At 50.3% G+C, this 19,271-nt stretch overlaps 1 protein-coding gene across 3 annotated transcripts in view; it reads right to left on the bottom strand.

Annotated features, from left to right (window-relative positions):
- Positions 1 to 1,190: 1,190 nt before the first annotated feature.
- Positions 1,191 to 19,271, bottom strand: part of PACS2 (phosphofurin acidic cluster sorting protein 2) — an 81,046-nt gene continuing 62,965 nt past the window's right edge. For all 3 annotated transcript variants that reach the window (XM_050901194.1, XM_050901195.1, XM_050901196.1), the window contains exons 19-24: positions 15,147 to 15,189; positions 11,310 to 11,352; positions 9,941 to 10,076; positions 6,347 to 6,573; positions 4,284 to 4,397; positions 1,191 to 3,284 (exon numbers count right to left, since the gene is read on the bottom strand). In XM_050901194.1, coding sequence (XP_050757151.1) covers positions 3,166 to 3,284; positions 4,284 to 4,397; positions 6,347 to 6,573; positions 9,941 to 10,076; positions 11,310 to 11,352; positions 15,147 to 15,189 — 682 coding nt within the window. In that variant the 3' untranslated portion in view covers positions 1,191 to 3,165. The remainder of the gene's footprint in view (positions 3,285 to 4,283; positions 4,398 to 6,346; positions 6,574 to 9,940; positions 10,077 to 11,309; positions 11,353 to 15,146; positions 15,190 to 19,271) is intronic.

Raw genomic sequence — 19,271 nt, 5'->3', positions numbered from 1 at the left:
GGACAAGGCTGAGAAGCCGGGATGTTTCCTTGCATGGAAGAGGCATTTCAGAGCAATGGCAGCTTTCCACAGGGGAGAAACCCTATGGAGGCGCAAGCCCTCAGGTCTCAGGCGTACAGAGAGTTTCCCGGTGAATTTGCTTGTATAAAGTTAGAACAAAACACAAACCAACATGAAATGCAACGAGCAGAAGTGTTTCTCTCACACGTACACACACACACACAGAGTAAAGCAGGGCAACACACATTTGATAGGCAGGACTCTGGAAATCCTGTCCTAGCTACCGTTTGTTTCTTTACAGTAGGTTGAAATACAAAGAGGAGCACAGTGATGGTTCCCCCCTCACCCCCCCCAGTAAACAAAGTTATTGCAGTCGGTCAGTCCACCCCACCTCTGCAGCAATAACATGCTCCGGCACTAAGAGCTGCCCAGGCTGCGTGCGGCTCCTGACGCTGGAAGCCAGCCCAATCACTCTTGTCACACCAGCGTGAGACTCAAGGAAGAAATCACACACTGACTAATTTCCTTTAAAAAGCTTTTTTTTTTTTTTGATGCAACAGCCTCAATAAAGAAAAAGAAGTGATGTGCTTATACACCATCTCCCACGCTACTGCTGCTAGGCAACACTATGCAGTCCCAGAGCATCGGCTCAGGTCAACCAAAAACACATGAACTGATGGACACGACGACATTTGAACTACAGCTGAGCTTCTGCCACAGCCAAGAGCTAGCAGACGGCAGGCAGACCTGCCCGCGGGACTGCGGGAAGAAACAGAGTATTGCAACTAGACAATATGTTCTGCCCAGCAGCGTGCCGCCAGGTGTGGGACCATGTCCTCCCCTGCGTGGTTTGAAGGGAATACCCAGTCCCTGGCCAAGTAGGTTGCACTTGTGCTGGGAAAGGTTTTCATGAAATCAGAGTCGGTGAAGCAGCCCGTGCTGTAAGCTGCGACAGGCACTAGATCCAGCAGGGACCACGCTCTCGCCTAATAACCCCTCGCTCCCCATCAGCAGGGGAAGGCCTAACAGAGCACACCACCACTGCCCTGCCCAAAAGAACCCGGTCAGTCCCTGTGCAGAGCAGGATCTGCCAAGCAGGGGAAAGCAGGTTCCCCAAGCCTTTAAAAATCCAAGGGTAAGGGATCAGACCGAAAAGAGGAAAAAGAAAAAAAAAAAAAAAAAAAAGGGTTCAAAAGCATCACTGCCCTCAGAAAGTGCCTTCTGGAAATGCTCACAGAGCCTGGCCTGCCCACAAGGGTGGGACCCAAAAGGACCCCATCAAAAACTTCAGTCCCTTACCCTAAAATGCCAGAGATGTCTGTTCTTCCGCACGGCAAGCACACTCTGCTCCCCAAACCCCATCTGCCACCTGCTCCCAGTCCCTCCCAGGCACACCTCGGGAAACCTGGAAAGCAAAAGGCCACATCTGCAGTGCCCGGAGCCACCCAGACCTGCAGCTTGTCACACTGTCTCTTTGTAAGAGCGTCCCCTTATCCTGGCACCCCAAGCATCCCCGGCAGCAGTGAGGTGTACAAAGTGAACACAAGTGCAGCCGGAGCCAAGCCAACAGTGCGAGACAACCAAAAATCTCACTCCTCCATCTCACAGGGCGTCTTGCTGCCCGCGGCAGACAGAGAACCTGGCTGGCTTCATCCTCTCTCACGTCCCAGCTACAGCTTCCATTGCACCTTGGGACTGAAACCCCTAGCAAAGCCTCAACCCACAGGCAATGCTGTGCCAGGGCGAAAGCATATCCTGCTGGGGAAGGGATGCAATCCACAGAGAAATGCCCGCGGGGAGGAATACTCAGAAAGCAGGTTAGGACAACGTCCATCTACAGAGCAGCCTGTGGGAGGCTGCCTACCCCCAGCACCCCTCATTTTTGCTACAGTCTCTCAGTCCCTATGAGGAGAGGTCCTGGGGGGTTCAAGGGCATGGCGAAAATGCACTCCTGCAGTGGCCCTGAGGCCAGGCAGTCTGCACCCAGCCTGGGGAGGTGCACGAGGGAGATGGCAGCAGGCTCTGGGGAGCACAGTGCGGTCAGGGCAGGACAAAGGCAGCAGATAAAGCAGCCCACGCTACCTCACATGTGCAGTTTGACAGATGGACGGGAAGGCAGCTGGACATGCAGAGCGCCTGGCCGGCTCCCAGTCCAGCCACTACAGTGATGTATCACTTCACAGACAACGGCTCATCTTCCTGGGTTTGTTTTTTTGGCAACTTATTTTTTTCCTCTTATTTTTTGTTTTTGTGGTTTTTTTTTTTTTTTTTTTAGAAAGCATTAAAAAAAATCTGCAGCTGTTAAAAAAAATCCTTTCCCTTTAGAGGCTGGACGAGGTTTTATTGACAGGTAAATAATCGGTGTGAGTATGTAAATAGCAGCGACCCCACTGACGCGGTGTCCCTCAGCAGCGCAGCCAGCTGCGGGGACATTGTGACTGGCTCGGTTTGGTCATTGTCACAGACCTGGGACACTGGAGTTTCCTTACACCTAGTGTTTTCCTAATTCCTGTTCCTGCCCAACCTTCTTCAGGCATCGCTTCAGCACAAACACCTGCCCGTCCCCATGGCAGACTCCACACTCTGAAGAGGATCTCCTCTCCAGACCTCCCTAGCTATGCAAGTGGTTTGTTTTTCAAACCAGACAGTTGAACTCCCTCCAGACTCGCTGATCTCTCGTTCTTTGGCAGCAGGAAGAAAGACTGGCCATCTTTTTTTTTCCTAGAAATACAGAGGGAGGGGGCCAAACGCACCGTAATGCACACGATCTTCCACAAAATCCGTTTGAGCTGATCCACGGCTCCCCCAGCCCACTCACACCAATGAGGTCTCAGGTTAATAAGCAGTGCAGTTATTCAGCTATCTGCTCGTAAGTGGTAGGTGTTCTTGGGCAGGTTGCCTGCTCCTGCCAACTCCCCCACGGCTTCATGTTGTCAGCACATCTATATTTAAGACTGGGTTTTTTTGCCTTTGTTTAAAGGGGTTTCCTTCCCTTGTAGTAAACTTAAGAGTTAATAGAAAAAAGTAATTCAAAAGTAATCCAAGCACATCTGTAATTAATTCTGCAGGAGAGGGCAGAGCGACACGAGTCAGAGTTGGCACGCAATTCCTGGCTCCTGGTGTGCAGTCCCTGGGACGGACAGAAGGTCCCTCCACCGAGCACGGCTAGAAGTTAGGTTTGGAGTGTCCAAATATGCAGATGGGAAAGTGCTTGACATGAGAGGACCACTGTGCTGCCAGCTGAAAGAACTTGACATCGTTCCACTCCACCCCGTCGATCAGCACTGCAGGGGAGGGTGAAAAGAGAGGAGAGTTAGAAAATACCGAGTGGAAGTGGCCAACCTGAAACAGCTTTGCTAGAAACCTCCCTGCAGTCAGCAGAGGGAGGCCTGGCCACATTCTGCGCTCAGGGTACGCGCTGCTCTGCCGGCCACCCCACCGCTGTAAATAGCTGCACACAAGGGAGAGAAAGGCTCGAGAGCAGACCAGGTTTAGGGAGAACAGCTCAGATTGTTGTTCCAGCATCGCTCACTGACACTGGAGCTCCCCAGACTGCTGATTTCAGCATCACCTGATCTGATTTCTCAAATTTCCTAAACACACTCCATTTTCTTTTTTGGGCAAATGCACTCTTAAAGAGATGGACATCAGTCTCTCCTCACTGGCATTCTTAACCAGGAGATCCACGTCTCCTAAAGAGGTGACGCACGTTCTGGGACCACCCCTCACACTCACCAGCCTCACAGGGACGGGGCCAGGATTAAGGAGGTGACCTAAGCAGATCCCTCTGCTGTTAACAGCGGTGGGGATTATCAGCTGAATAGCTACAGGGGTATCTTTGATACTGGATGCACAGCTCCACTGACAGGCACTTTAGGTCTGTCTGCAAGATGCATATACGGCTCCTGCTGTGGCGTACCTTTGTGCCAGAGTCCTGCCTAGAGGAGCAGCCACACTCTCACTGCTCTCCACCATCACTTGCACCAGATGTGCAAGAGAAACAGAGAATGACAGGGAGGGGAATGGAGCCCGGCCCAGCCCCTGTCCTCATCCAGGGCACTGATTCAGAGGAGTTCCTAGGCAAGGGAGGATTTTCCCCACATCCCAGACCTATTAAAGCATTCCCCCATGCTGGACACATCCAAGCCCATTCCCCAGGAACACCCCCATTCCGTTAGCTCCAGGGCATGGGGCAGGACACGAGGTCAGCCCTTTGCCTGGAGGACAACACTAGCAGCTGAGCCTCGCCCCAGAGCCCGACAGGATGCAAGCGCTGCACTTACCGCGCAGCATGTTCTGCTGATGTTTCGCTGTGCAAATCAACCTGCTGATTCCTTCAATACACTGGCTCTTTGACTCAACCTCTTTGTCTTTTGTCTTCTTGGGCAAAAACATCACTGGAAGAAAATCAAACCGGCACACAGTGAATCTCTGCCACTCACAGGAGCTGCACCAAGACTTGTTTGGGTTTTTGCATTTAAACATTCATGTCTGAAAATTCTAACTCTCATTTTCACTCCTAAAATCATCCCTGTTTGGCAGGAGTTTGACTGTGTCAGCACTCAGCTCCACGACCTATGCACATGGACATCTAGGCCCTAAGTGTCTCTACGTGAAGCATCCCCAGCTCGTAACCTAGGCCCCAAAGGGCACCTTCAGGGTAACTCCTGCTGCTCTGTTGGGACGCCAGGGAAAACAGCTGCGTCCGTAGTGGTCCCCAGCCTGCGCCCTGTGCTGGGCTGAGGGGATCTGCTGGGCGGCCGCACCACCTAGGGGGAGTCCCACACACTGCACACGGCTGCCGGACAGCACGGCACCCCAGCCTCCCAGCTATCTGCAGGCAGGTCCGCTGCACCAACAGCGGTCCAACGTGAGCTGGGCTGCACAGACACCCGGAGAGCAGGAGGGACTGCAAACTGTGAGCAGGTGGTGGAGAGGGAAGGCATTAGGAGAGCTAAAAAGGGTCCAGTTCCCTGAGAACCGTCCAAATGCACGAGCAAAGATGTACAAACTGGCTCCACCAAAGCTGGTGGTGTTGAACACCACTGCTCCAGGCTGGGCCAGCCCCAGTGAAGAAGATTTGGGGTGTCTCAGGATTGCTTCTCCCACAGGCGTGCCACTTAAAAGGGTGTGGTCAGGGGTGGCAGCTCTGGTACTAGCAGTGCCACAGCTATGTTGGCCCGGTAGTGACCTGGCTGCAGGGTTATGCACCCATGTCCTGCAGCCACTGGTCCAAGAGGCTCTGTCAGCCTTCTCTCAGAGCCCCCAAAACCCCCGCTTCCACCAGGAATGACTCCCAAGCCCACAGGCAGGAAGATGTTGTGAAGGACAGCTACTGGCAGTCGAATGTAAGTGCAGAACTGCCTCGCTGCTTCCTTGAAAATAGTTTGCTAAAGAGCTGTTCTCAATTTCTAATATGTTTCACATTACCAAGGCCAGAAGCAAATACAGAATTACTGACAACATTTAAAATGCCTTTTTTGTTTGTTTGTTTTGAGAAAATAAACTCAAAGCCATGAGTTGAAGAGCAGAAGATTAAAAAAGAAAAAACATCAGGCTTTGTGCTGAGAGCATTTCTCTTCTACCTCCTTTTGTCCCACAAAGCACTCTGTACAAGAACATAAGCGCTCCTGTAGAAGAGATTACGTTGCTGCAACCCTGCTCTGAGTGACAACACCTCTTGTATGTACAAGCAAACCTAGGAATGGCTTGGCAGGTCTGGCTGGTGCATTTGTCTGGCTGTGACAGTGGTATTTTAACATGAGGACACCATGTCAAATCCAGCAAAACATCTCTGCTGGGGCTGCTGCCATATGCTGCAACATGATGGGATGCACACATGTCCTGCCTCTGTCTGCACCTCTGTCATGTGGCAGAGGAGAGACCACAGCACAGAGCTGTACAGGCTGAAGGGTCTGCCCTGACTCTGGTGGTCAGGGCACAAGCTGCCTCTCACCTAATCCAACACGCCAAACCAGCACCAGCAGGCTCACAAGGAACACAGGGAAGCTGTCCAGAGCAGCGTACCTCCTGGCTTTCTGCACAGCCACCCACAAATGTCCTTGCTCTGTCCCTGCCTTTGTTCTTTTCGGCTATACCATCTCAGCTGTTCAGCTGTAAGGGTGAACACATCCGCTTTTTACAGCACAAAGAGGAACCACCCTTTCAAACTCTACCACCTTATGCAGTCACTTCTCATCTACAGACAGACTAGGATTTTGGGGATAAAAATATGACTAAGGTGCTGTAATGCAGGACTGACAAGTCAGGCAGCCCTGGAGCAGCAGAACAGGGAGAGCAGCATTGCATTCTTGGCCTTTGGCAACAGTAAATGTGTCCACCTTACCCTTCTTGTTCTTCTCTTTTGTCACGACGGTCATCGACATCGTTGGAGTGGTGGCAATCTCACCGCTGGCAGGTAACCTGCTGACCTGGAGGGACCGGAAAGTGCATTTCAGTGTGTTTTTGGTAGTGGAGGGGTCCTTCTTCTCCGGGTCTCTCTTTCTGTCCACGGGTGGAGCTGCGATCCAGTAATCCACCTGCAGGCCCATCAACTCAGCACCGAGGCTCTGGCTGGAAAAAGAGAAGAAGGTAATTTCTGCACAGTACTCAGCAGAGTTCCCCCCATCTGTGTTTCTTCAGAGTGGCTGCCATTCCTGACCAGATAGTCAGAGGACAAGCGCCTGGCTCTTTGGGAAATCACGCAGCAACATTTCGTAATGAGACCCGATAATCACAAAAGCACAAGAAGTCATCACTGAGTGATGCAGCCTGGGTCACATCACATGGTGACATCAGCTTGGCAGCACAGAACTGCAATGAGCTGAGACAAGCTGACCTGCTGCACAGCCACAGGGACGAGCAGTGGGAAAGGGAGCAGACAAGCAGTTTCCTAACGCCATGCTGAGTTCAGTGACCCAGGCAGCAAAGGCAACCCCTGAGCTGGCCCAGATAACCTCCAGTCTTTGAGTGGGGAAGCGAGGCTGTAAGCACCTTGCTGCTGCCTCCTGAGCACTGACGAGTGAATGACTGGCCAGGCACAGCACTGCCAAAATCAACTCTGAACTGGGGTGAACAAAGAGCTGGTGGGTCCCTGAACATTAGGCACTCAGTTCCCAGTCTCCCTGACTTGCTTCCATCTCCCATGTTCCTGAGCTCTTCCTGTCACCAGCTGCTTCCCTTCCTGTCCAGATGCTCCACCAGGCCACACAAGATCTCTGCTCTCCCCAGGTCCCTGTAATGGAGTTGGCATGAGGCAATCTGCCCCGCAGCCCTGCTGCATGCTGGGGAATTCCAGTGTTGGGAAAACGCTCTGCCAGTCCTGTGATGTTGGCTAAACAACGGCAGATTTCAGGACATGATCTGCTGTTGAAAACTCCCGCGCATCATTTGGTAACAGATGTGCGTCACCAAAACACGCTGCCAGCCTTTCTTGAGCCAGAAAAGGGAAGATGAGCAGCCTGGGAAATTCCACCCCTTGCCTGCCCCTGCCTCTCGCGAGCTAACCCCGAGTGGAGCAGGGGTTTATCATTTAGCAGACCTACAGCTGACAGCCTATACTTCTTCCTACACAATGACAGAGTGTTGAATAATACGCAAGTACTAGACAAAACCCTAAATTTAGCTATCAGTCTGCATCCCCTGTTTGAGAAATGGCAATTGTTAAGGAGGATGAATCTGTGATCTTGAATGAAATATGCATCCCTCTACACTGCCTGTCTAATAAGAAACTCTCAAGGTAAGCCAAGGACGTTCCATCATTAAGGTCCTCTCTGCAAATTATTTCCTTTTCTTTGTCATTCATTCAGCTGAAAGCCAGACCGCAAAGCAGAATTCATCTTTGATCACCAAAACCAGGTTTTGGGTTCTCAGGGCAATTTCAGAAGTGAGATTCTTTAAGGATGATGTTTTGGAGATGCAGCTTTGGATTTTAAGGCTCCTTTGCATCACATTTCTCATCTCAGTTGTAAAGACAAAGCATCCTAATGTTCACTATGCCCAGGCAGGATTTTCTGTTCCATTCCCGGTTAAACATGTGGCTTAATCTTTCAGTCTGGGTCACCTTCCACCTCCTGTGCTGTCACATACAGATCAGTGGAGATGGAACAATGTTGAACCTAAGCTTCCTCATTTCTTGATGGCTTTACCACATAGCATGAAACCAAAAAGTACCGGATTCCTAGAGCCGGGGTGTCAACTTCAGATATAATCACGTCCATGGCTTAGAACTTTAATAGCCTACACTCCTGTGGGTACAGGTTCCCAAACCACTTCCACCTTTGGAAAGCCCAGACAGAGCTCACACATGAGAAGTCAGCTCTGCTCTCCAGAGCTTGCGCAGCCCCCAGCTCTCTGCACTGCCAGCCACCTGCTGCTGGGACCAGCCTGGGGCAGACAGGACTCTGCCACCAAACCACAGCAGGGCCAACAGGAGGGACTTGGGGAACTGGGTCTCCTGGCACAGGCTAGTGGCCGTTAACATCTTCCAGTTGCTGGGCACCTGCTAAACTGGGACTTCCACATTTCCATTTCCTCTTGTTAAAAGGGAACTCTCAAGCCAGTTTAAGAAGTCAGAGGTTAAAGGTCCCCGCAGGGCACTCTGGGGTGGGCAGGAAAGGTCCTCATTCTATCTCCAGCAGGGGCAGTAGGAGATGCTGCTTAGGGAGAGCACGTGAGCCCAGCCTCTTAACTGCACAGCATTCCCTCGGACTTCCCCAGCCTGACAATCACAGGATTAGGGATGTTAGAGGGGACATCCCTGAATCATCCTTTAGTATCCATTAATGGATCTGCTGTCCATGAATTTGCCTAACCCCTCTTTGATCTTGCTGCCACAGAAGTAGCAGAGGCAGACATGGTCCCAATATGCCTTCCCTGCTGTGTGTGGAAGTCCCTTCCTTTCTCCCTTTTAATTGACCTCTTGCGAGTGTCACTGTGTGCCCCCAGGTCTTGTACCACAGGTTTGGTGAACGACAGTTCAATATTCAACAAACCCACCACCACTGTGATTTTGCACAACTGGAGTGGCTTACCTCTTTCCCCTCCTCCCCCAAACGGCAGAGTCCAAGCGCTTCTAGTCTCCCCTCACAAGGCTGCTGCTCTGTCCCCTCGATCTTGTTAACTCCCCTGAACCTTTAACTTTACCACGTGCTTCTGGGTACCAGAACTGCACACAAAGCGTTAGACAGCTACGCCAACGTTTTGTGCAGCAACAAAATGAGAGTCCTGGCCAGGGCACTTCTTTACTGGCAGTTTTCTAGGGATTTCCTCACTTCACCCCTAAAAGTTTCAGCTAAGCCAGAGCTTTACGTTACCTACAGGTGCTGTCTCCTCGCTGTTCTGATATGCTTTCAGGCACACGCATGAATGGAAACTGCAGTTCCACTATGCCACCTTACAACTGTCAGCTCCCCTCACAGAGAAAAAGCCTGCTCCTTCCACAGAGTCACTTTGACCTTACACTCGCTTGGTCCTTAAAAACATAAGAATTGTGAGGGATTAGCCTAGCACCCACGTGTATTAGGGTCAGTATTTTCTTTGGCTCCATATCTCCCCAAGAGAATCCAGTCTCAAAAGGAAAATACCAGCAGAGAACACAAACCTTCCCAAACAGGCTGCCACAACGGCTCATCAGAATCAGGGTTTCTGCCAGACTATGAGAAACAAGGCTGCCCCTTCTAGTTCCAATGTATCTGCCCTTGAGAAGTGCAGCCTTCCCATCGGGTACAAGATCCCCTCTGCCCTCCCCAGCTCCTTGTCGGCCAGCAAGGACACAGTCACTCCAGAGGCAAAAGAGGTGAAGGGGAAAGGTAACAACTTCAAGTGTTTGATAGGGAGGAAGAAAGCAGAGCTATGGGTTTTTCTTTAGAAGTTTTCCTCTCTCACGTATATGTCAGATAAGACAGCCAAGGGAGCTGCAAGGAGACAAAATATGCTTTACCTTGAGGACGAGAAGCTGCCTGTGACAGACGGTGAGGAAGGTGGTGTGGGGGAGGCTTCTTTCACAGCAGGAGACACAGAAGGTGGGGTAGAAGAAAGGACACTGGAGCTTGAGGGAGCTGCGTCATCAGAGTCACCTTGCAGAAAAGAAGTCAAACTGTTTGGTCTGGGTTCGTCTCACAGCCCAGCACACGCACGCTGGGACAGCTCAGTCTCTTTGCCCAAGCTCCTGCTGCACAGGTTTTGTTCAGACTCAATCGAGAGATCAGCTAGCCCATCAGTTCTGACTGCCTCCACACTTAAACCATGGGACTTTCTACGTTTGTGTAAGAGGCAGGCACAGATATTCACACTCCTCTGGGCTCCCCACCTGGCATCTGCTCTCCTAGTGTTTGCTCCCAGCTGATTTTGAGCCTCCTGCACAGTCAGCACCCAGGCCATTGATCTCTGCTGGGGAATCTCCCCCCACAACCACTGCAGGGCAGCACCACTCCGAGACTCTTGGAGAATCCAGTACCTCTGGGCTGATCACAGGGATCTCCCCGTTCCCTCTGCTTCCACCCTCCACAACCAAGGCATCACTCCCTTCAAGTTGGCCCTTTAGGATGGTGGTGCACTGTGGCAGCAAGGAGTGACCCACAGAAGGGCTGCCTCCACACACAAACCTATGTGTAACGCAGGCCACAGGAATCTGGGTTTAATAGTGAAGCAATATAAGAAACAATCCCAACAGATGAGGAAAAAAAATAATCCTGACTAGTAGTGCGTATGAAGGAGGAGAAAACAAGTTCACATCGATAAAATAGCACTACCCCATGTCCATGCCTGTAAGCAGGCAGTATCGTGTAAATCAGCTTTGTACTCCCCCATTAAAAAACCTGGGTCTAAATTTGTTGTCAGATTGGCAAACTGGTTGCCTATCCTGGAGTTCCCAGTGTTAGGCACATGTTTGAGATTAATTTTATTAGGCAGTTGAGCCCAGGGTAGGGACACAGGCATGAACTTCCGATATCTGCCTCCCCAGTTTGGAGCAGGAACCTCAAATAACCACAGCAGTGAATTCACCCCGCTGAGAACACATGTAAGAAAAACGGGTGTTTGCACATATACGAGCGGAGCTTCCCTGGATGAGGGTGTGGGAATTTTAGCTGGCCTGAAGCTCCTTGTAAAGTAAAAAGGGCCTCTTTCAAGAGAGGGGCCTCTCTTTCTGCAGACAGCTGCTGGGAGTCAAGGCAGAACTGGGAGCTAATAAAATCCAATTCCACCTTACAAAACTCCAAGACATCAGCAATGGACAAGTTTGTTCAGCCTGTGAAGTCAGGCTCCCACCACCTGTATGACACAGAAAGCACACACAAGATGCTTGTTACCTGATGTTGCAGAAGATTGTTCCACTATTCCAACCTTCACCACCTAGAGGGGGCAAAACAGAAGAGCTCTATGAAACAGAAGTCCCCTGAACTTCAGGAACCCCCAAACTAAGCTCATCCCTACAGTCCCCTTGGCACTGTCCCTGCGGTCAGAGTAGTGTTAAAATATGTTAAAAAGTGGAGTCTTCTAAGAGCCGGGCAGGTCCCAGCAGTGTCCAGCCAAGCAGTGCCAGCTCACAAACCTTCCCTGACCTATACAAAAGACAGCACAGACCCTACAGAGCTGTTACAGACCTGCACAGCTCTCAATAGCCCATCGTCAGCCCCAAGCTATAGCAACTACAGTGCCCGTCTGTGACATCTGTGGGCATAGGGCAGGGAGGAGAAAGGAACATAAATATCCCTTTAGCATTGCTTTGATACACCTGTTAATTACAGACATATTGCTTCCAACGCACAAGTGCAGCCACTTCTAGGGTGCAGCATAGTTGGAGTTCGTTAGGAAACCACAAAAGCAACAAAGTACAGCTTCTGATCAGAGTTTTCTAGTCTCCAAACAAGGGAAGTGTCCGGCAAAGAAGATAAAGCTCCTAGCAAAGCCTCTGGGCACAGACGTGGATAAACCACCACATGGACAGGTCAGAACAATCCCAATCACACTGTAATAAGGCTAGAAATGTGTTCTGATATGGCCAACCACCAGCTAGTACATTTAGGTTAACGATAAATGCCACTGGCAATAAACCGTAGAACAGAGCATGCTACAGACACAAGCTCCCAAGAACACCCTATGCCTAGAAAGATAAAATGACCCTTGGTGATATAAAAGCAGGGACCTTCTGTAGCGATCATCTGCTATGGATCATTACTCTCGACACTGCAGAGGAGAGACCTTTCTTAAGGTCATTAAGAAACGTGTATCCAGGGCTAACGTCTACCCTGTATAAATGTTGACAAATGGGAAAGAGCTGCAAAGGGATCGCAAGTCAATAAAACCTGCTTTAGAATGAGAAGTGATGTCATGCAGTCTATTTAGTTTGAAAACAGAAGATTGTTAAGTTCAGACATGACCATGTCTAGACCACATCTCTAGGGAGCACATTTCTGTGCTACGGGATCAAGAAAAAGGACCTAATCATTAGAAGCAAAAAAAATTTTGCACAGTTCGGAGTGAGGGGGTGTACGCTCAACACTAGATCTTGGAGAGCTATCAGGCTCTCTGGTGGATTCTCTGTTAGCTCCAGTCTTGGAAAAGCCAGCGTGAACTCAGCAGTGTGTGCAGAGGCTCCCTAAGGGGGCACTGGCTTGGGATAAGGAGGCTGCACCTCAGTTTGGCCAGTCTCAATCCAAAGGGCAACAAATCAGGCTCTGGAGTCCAGCAGCCATTTGTGCTGTATGTGTTAAACGCCAAGAGGATGTTTCACAGACTGTAACTAGCTGTAAGCAAGAGGAGGTGAGGCAGAAGAGTTAGGGGAAGAACAAGCAATACAGAAAACTGCCTACAGCCACCTTGATCTGCAAGCCAGACAGGAAATGTCTTCTGGCCTTCTCCCCCTTGCTGGCTGACTGAAAATGCTCGAGTTCAGACATACGGGAGGAAGACAAGGTTAAACACTTTCCCTTCCCTCCACTCAGGGAGGTGCTTGAGACTGCTGCAGTCCCAACAACGCCTCCATCCAGGAACGCTGCAGCAGCCAGCCTCCTTTCCCTTCAGGAAGGAGGCGCATCCTGTTAGCTCTCCTGGCAACTGGCTGTCGGCACAACGCGGGTGCACGACCACGCAGCCTCACGACCACGCAGCCTCACCACTCGACCCTGGCTTTCACGCCTGACTGGCCCCTTGTGAGGCTCTGCTCCCACCGCTTCAGAGCCCGGCTGAGCGGCACAGCACTGCCCTGCTTGCTTCTGCGTCAAAGACTGCACAATCCAGCTGCAGGACATCAGTTTTTGTACCCTAAAAGCCAACAGAGTCCAGCCAACGTCAGGAATCAAACCCAAACGTCGCTGGCTCCCTCTCTTCCTTGGCCAACAGCTCCGAGCAGGCTGCAGCTGATGGAAAGAAAGAGCTTCGGTGTTCATGTTCAGCCTCAGACTTCGTGAGGCACCTGCAACTGGCCTTTCAAGAGTCTCTTCAGATGTGTCTCATGGGAAATTACTGTGTAAGGAACACTTCAGAAGCAAGAATAAGCAGCACTGAATTGACCCTCACCACCAGCCAACATAGGAAGTCAGTCTGTGCTTTCAAGGCAAGTTTTTTGGGGGATTGGCAGTGTTATGCACGCAGAGCTGTTCACTCTTCCCACTTTCAGACAATCAAATCCAGACTGGAAACGCATTGCTAATGTCAGGACAACGATCATTTTAGAGCAACTGGACAAACAGTCTGAGCTCCATTTGCTTGCACTTAGCAGTGAACTAAATCAGCCCCAAAGAAAAGCTTTGCAGAGCCTAGCAGCTATAGCGAGACGAGTCCAGGAGCTTCCAAGCCCTTCTGAGTTTTCATGTTATTGGGAAAGGTGAAACAGCTGTTTCATAACAACAGTTCTTCACCAGCAATCGCAGTTCATGGGAGGGACAAGATCACAGCAAAGCTCATCAGCAGGGAACAAACTGGGAAGATATGGCTCTCCGCTTTTGCAGAAGACATCTTTCCTTCAACAAACAAAAGTAGATTGTCATCTCAGGAATACTGCAGAGAGAGACTCTCACTCCGAAGAGACACCAGAGTGAAAGCAGGGTCAGCCTGAGGGCAAGAGAGACTAAGCTCTTTAAATGCCTTGGGATTTCAGATTAGCTCTGACGCACTGACAGGGATACAAACCGGAACGCACACAAGTCAGCTTAACACAGAGAAGGCAGAACAAGACAGCCAGCATGCAAGAAAGAGAAGCTACAAGAGAACAGCAAAAACTGTGAAGAGGACATCCAGTAGCTGAAGAGCAGTCAGGGCATATCCTTTTGGCCACAGGTCAATGACTTTATACCTAAAACTTAATGCATTGAAAAGCATGATCAAATAAGGGGAGGGAAGCTAGAAAACGCGAAGTACACAATGCACAAAATACACTCACAGAAGCACAAACACATCCCTGCCTAGATACTCTGCACTTGGCCACCTGAGCTGGGAACATTTAAAGATAAAGACAGGAGGAAAAGCCAGGAACTACTATCCCAAATACATATTCACATAATAAAATGCATTAAATAGCTACTGCCCCAGACTCAAACTTAACAGTGGTATAAATGATCTCCCTGGTGGGATGTACTCTCCACTTCCCAGGACTGGATGGGATATTAAGAGGACTGGAGACCGTTCATGACAAGCACACAGAGGACTGACACTGGAATAGCAAATTTGGCCAAATCAATCACCCAGGGCAGTGCTGGGCACAGCAACTCTGAGATCAGGTTTCCAGGAACACACCGCCTTCCTCTGCACGTGGCCCAGCAGCAATTTGCCACCAACTAGGTGCTTTGGTCTGCAGCAAAGACAAGCTGTGGATCAGACCACTTCAGTGCCACACTTTCCTCTCTGTATTGAATGACCAAGGCAATAGCAAGGCTACGGTGCCTGCTTCAGTGCTGGCAGGCATGCAGCACAGAGCTGCCCAGAGCCAGCTGCCTGGAGAGCAAAACACACCCTCCTGTAGTTTGTTGAGGGATCTTAGAGGTTTGCTTACATACCAGGCAGTTGCATCCAACCATCAGATGCTCATGCTGACACTACCTTAGAGCACCCAGTGCTCCTGCTCTACCCCAGAAACCAGGTAAGTTTGGGTTAACACTTTTGGACATATTCTAGCTGGCTTGAGACAGCGTAACTAGGGTAACACTCACCCCGACAAAGGGAATGAACTTCTGCGAAGATTCTTCGTCAGGGCTAAAGGCAAAGAGAAAAGAGTTGTTAACAGCTTGCTTCCACACCGGGCACAATACTCACTTTATATGTTGCATTCAAGCATGCAGCAGGGACGGACAGTATGCAAGCGCCAGTCCAATGTCTCCTCTCAAGGCCCCCTGCCAGCACGCTAAGAATCTGCATGGGTGGGGAAGAGCACGCAGCTTATGGCACATCTCTCAGGGGAAAGGTCTCTTCCTCCCTCCCTCACGCTTGACAGAGAAACATGCTTTAATGGCATGGCAGTCATTACAGACACACGACCTCCTACTGCAAGGAAATGGATCTGTGCCACAACAACACGGAGAACTGTGCGTTACTTACTAGTACCTGAAGCGCTCTGCACACATGGCCTTCACGCGTCCCACCTTTGGAGTCATGTGCCATACCTTGCATATCCCAGCATCGCTAAAGCAGTTAGCCTGCCACGGGGTTACAAGCCGTGACACGTGGTTATTTGTATAGCACTAGCAAGTACATACACGCACACGCACTCACGCACCCAGATACATGTTCCCCACCACTGGGAGCTTGCAGTCCCTTAGACAGGCACACTAGAGAGGTCGGGCACCAGAGCACACCGGGCAGATCAGGACACCAACTGGAGACCAGCAGACAGCTAAACCAAACCGAACAAAATGCACACCATGTCCCAGAAACAGCTGAAGACAACACTACACACATTTTGAAAGCAGGAAGGCATCAGTCCCTCCTGCTCTGGCCCTGCCCAGGCTTCAGAAGCCAGAGGGTGGAGAAGGGCCAGCAATGAAGGCCACAGTCAAACCTAACAGGAATTAGGGAGAGACTCAACAAAGAAAAGAGGGGGAAGACCTGAGTGAGGAGGAAGGCAGGCTGGGAGGGCCTTCAGAGCCACTGTTCCCTTCAAGGGCGACAGAGATAAGATGGACCCACAGGGTGAGGAGAGGACCGCACGAGCATGTCCACGTGTTTGGAGGAATTGCAGTTCAGCAGTAGAAGTGACTGCACGGGCAAGACACACAACATTTCTCAGTGGCCAAGCACAGGAAACAGGTAGGAAGCAGACAAACACCGAGATGTCTCATGTTTCTCTTTTTGTGCATCCCTCAGTGCTCGGAGCACTGCAATGTTCAGCGAAAAAGCATACAGCATTGCCTTCATCCAGAATATTGCTGGGTGCAGCACAAATACTTCAGGAAAGCAGGTATTTCTGTGCTGGAAAACAGCACAGATCAGAAATGCAGCAAATGCACAAAAGTTGCCAACCACTGTGTGATTAGCATGGGCTGGACAGTTTCCTCTAAGCCCTGTAGAAAGAATGGCATAGAACTGCAGCAAACACAACTCAGCTAGAGCTCCCTCTTGGTCCAAAGCAGAGTGTGCTTTTGCAGATAGCCTCTCACTTTAGCTCAGCTCTGCTTACTCATCTCTAAGGCAAAGCCAGGCGCTTTGCTTCCTTCCTACCTCAACCACCGCACCTTCATTCTTCCCCCAAAGCACACGACAAAATGACCAAGTCCCTGATTCTGTGTTGGAAGCCAGAAAGGTCACATCTTTCCAAACACGGCTGCAGGCCCCTCAGCAAATAAATCTACGAACACGACATTTCCAGCTCCAGTTTTGCAAAGGGAAACGAGAAACCCATAGAGCTATTGTGAGAAGCACAGAACAGAGGCTCAGCTTTCTTCTTATTTCTTCAGCACCATGGGCCGAGAAGCAGGCAGAAGCAAGTCCCGCTGACCAAGTGAGGGAAGCACAATAGTTGCCCAGTCATCTCTCAGCTACTGGATGGCTTTGCTCCGAGCTCTCAAAAAACAAACTATGCCCAATTCCAGCAGAAAACTCATTCTTGTTCCCCCTGGGAGCTCAGACTCCCACTGAGGAGAGCTCAGGAGCAATTCTGAAATAAATCATTTGCTTCAGTCACCATTTATCACAGCTCACAATGATGCACAGACCGTTCCTGAAGCAATCCAGCTGGATTTCAGCTCAGCTAGTCTACTCCTGTCACACATCCTCTTGGGAACTCTGATATTGCACATGTGCCTCTGAAAATGCAGCTTATCAAAGCAGCTGCTCTTCATGTGGATGAAAGGAAAGATGAGTTGACCGTGCTTGTTCTCCACTTCCCCTTTCATGCTCTTTCCTGATTCTTGTCCTTCAGAATCCCAAAATATTAATCCAGAATCCATTCACCTTGGTAACAGTCTCTTCTATTCCTCCTACCACAGCATGCAACTAAAATATCCCCTGTCCCTCGAAAGGCAGTTCCCCATTATTACCTAGGCTGCACAGAATCCCAGGCTGCAGAGGTTTTACCCCCATAGCGATGCCCAAGGTATTGGTTTTATCCATAGGGCTTCTGAAGGCTGTAGTATCTCAGTTATAATTTAAAGCCAGACCTGACCCTGGTTTGTGATTTTTAACAATGTTATTGATACTTCACCTCTGTAACTCAGGGTGGGGCGGGGGGAACAAGTTCTGGGGGCAAACAAAAACCAGACCTATGCAGAGAGGCCTGAAAGAAAATCTTTATCTGCAATGGGGAGTTGCCTAATTACTATTTTTGCCTGGGCAAAATCCATCCACCTGCAATCAGTCCTTCAAACGTAAACTGTCCAGAAGTGGGCTTGCAGGCCCTCCCTCCCTACCCCAAGAAATTAATTCAGATTGAACAAAGACATACAGCCAGATTTATGTTTTAGGACTCTTAGAAAGGAGAAGCAGCCACATCACCTGGAGTCACCCACCTGCCAAAGGGACGGAATAATCTCTCTCACTTTTGGGGCAAAGTACAAACTCAGCTGCAAAGCACTCGGATATTACAGTAAGAGGGACTGAATAATCACTTAGGGCAGTTATGCCAGTTATTAGCCTTGTAGTAAGATTTCATTTAAAATTTAAGCAACTCAAAACAGATTCAAATGAAGCCAAACACCTGTGATTCCCTAGCAGGAGTGTCTCAAGTACTACCTTTATTCCAGGCAAGTCCTGCAGGGGGGGCAACAGGACAGAGGGGACTTTTATCACCGAAGGACTAGCAGGCCTCTAAGCCATTTCAGGCCAGGCACTACCAACAACTCTCCAAGGTTCATCTTTGGTATGAAGCATCTGTCCTTCCCACTGGGCAACTGTAGCCGTCTGCTGGCTAACACTGTCCCTGTTCCATCAAGTCTCCAGTGGTCACACTAAACAACAAAGCAACTCCAGGTCCCTGCAACACATCAGGTGAGTCGCCTCTCTGCTTCCCCATGAAACTCCCGTCCAGCAGCCTTCATGTTCCTACAGCAGGCTGGACATACTCAACAGGACATCCAGCATTTCTTCAGCCTTGACTGTCCTCTGCTGCACTGCTCTGTCAGGCAAGGGGCACAAGTAAACTCCTGTTACGTTCTCACCAGCTGCCCAAGGAGGTTCACGCAGCAAGCAGCCAGATGACAAGGGCACTGCTGAGCCATAGGAGGGACTGGGTCCATCTTCACCAGCTGTGTTCATGTTCAGCAACTGCTACAGGGTGTGTTTTAGAAGCAGCACTCAGAGAAATGACCTGGACTCTGCCTAGCCACTGCCCTGCAGAGCCTCAGAAACACACAGCAGGCAGAAAACAGTGCTACCCCTGCTTCCTATTGCCCAGGAACCCTCCAACCCAAGGCACTTATGCTCCAGGGAGCAAGAGTTGGGGAAGTGCCCTACAACACGAGAGTGAAGAGCTTTTGGTAAATGTGTAACTAGGTAGTAAATGACCCAGCCCTTGCCCTGACAAGCGAGCAATGCTTTTATTTCCAACAGCCAAGCTGCTCCCCAGATTCGTGCAAGGGCTATCCAGAAGCCACGTGGCATGAGCTGTGCTGGACACTGAATTACAGTGGGTGACACCAGCCCAGGTTCACAGAACTGATCAGCAATCCAGCTACCCTGGGAATGAGTGTCTGTCGAGTCTCAGATCTCAAATACCGCAGGGTTTCATTCAAGAAAGCGATGCAGAGAGATATCAACATCAATGATACACCCCTCCTAGTGAGAGGCCCACCTCTGCCACCATGGTCTCAGCTCCCCAGATGTTGCCTGGACTGCAGTGTTTCTTG

Source organism: Gymnogyps californianus, chromosome 8, assembly GCF_018139145.2.
Source record: "Gymnogyps californianus isolate 813 chromosome 8, ASM1813914v2, whole genome shotgun sequence".
Taxonomy (NCBI): domain Eukaryota; kingdom Metazoa; phylum Chordata; class Aves; order Accipitriformes; family Cathartidae; genus Gymnogyps; species Gymnogyps californianus.
This window is presented reverse-complemented; position numbering and strand designations above follow the sequence as displayed.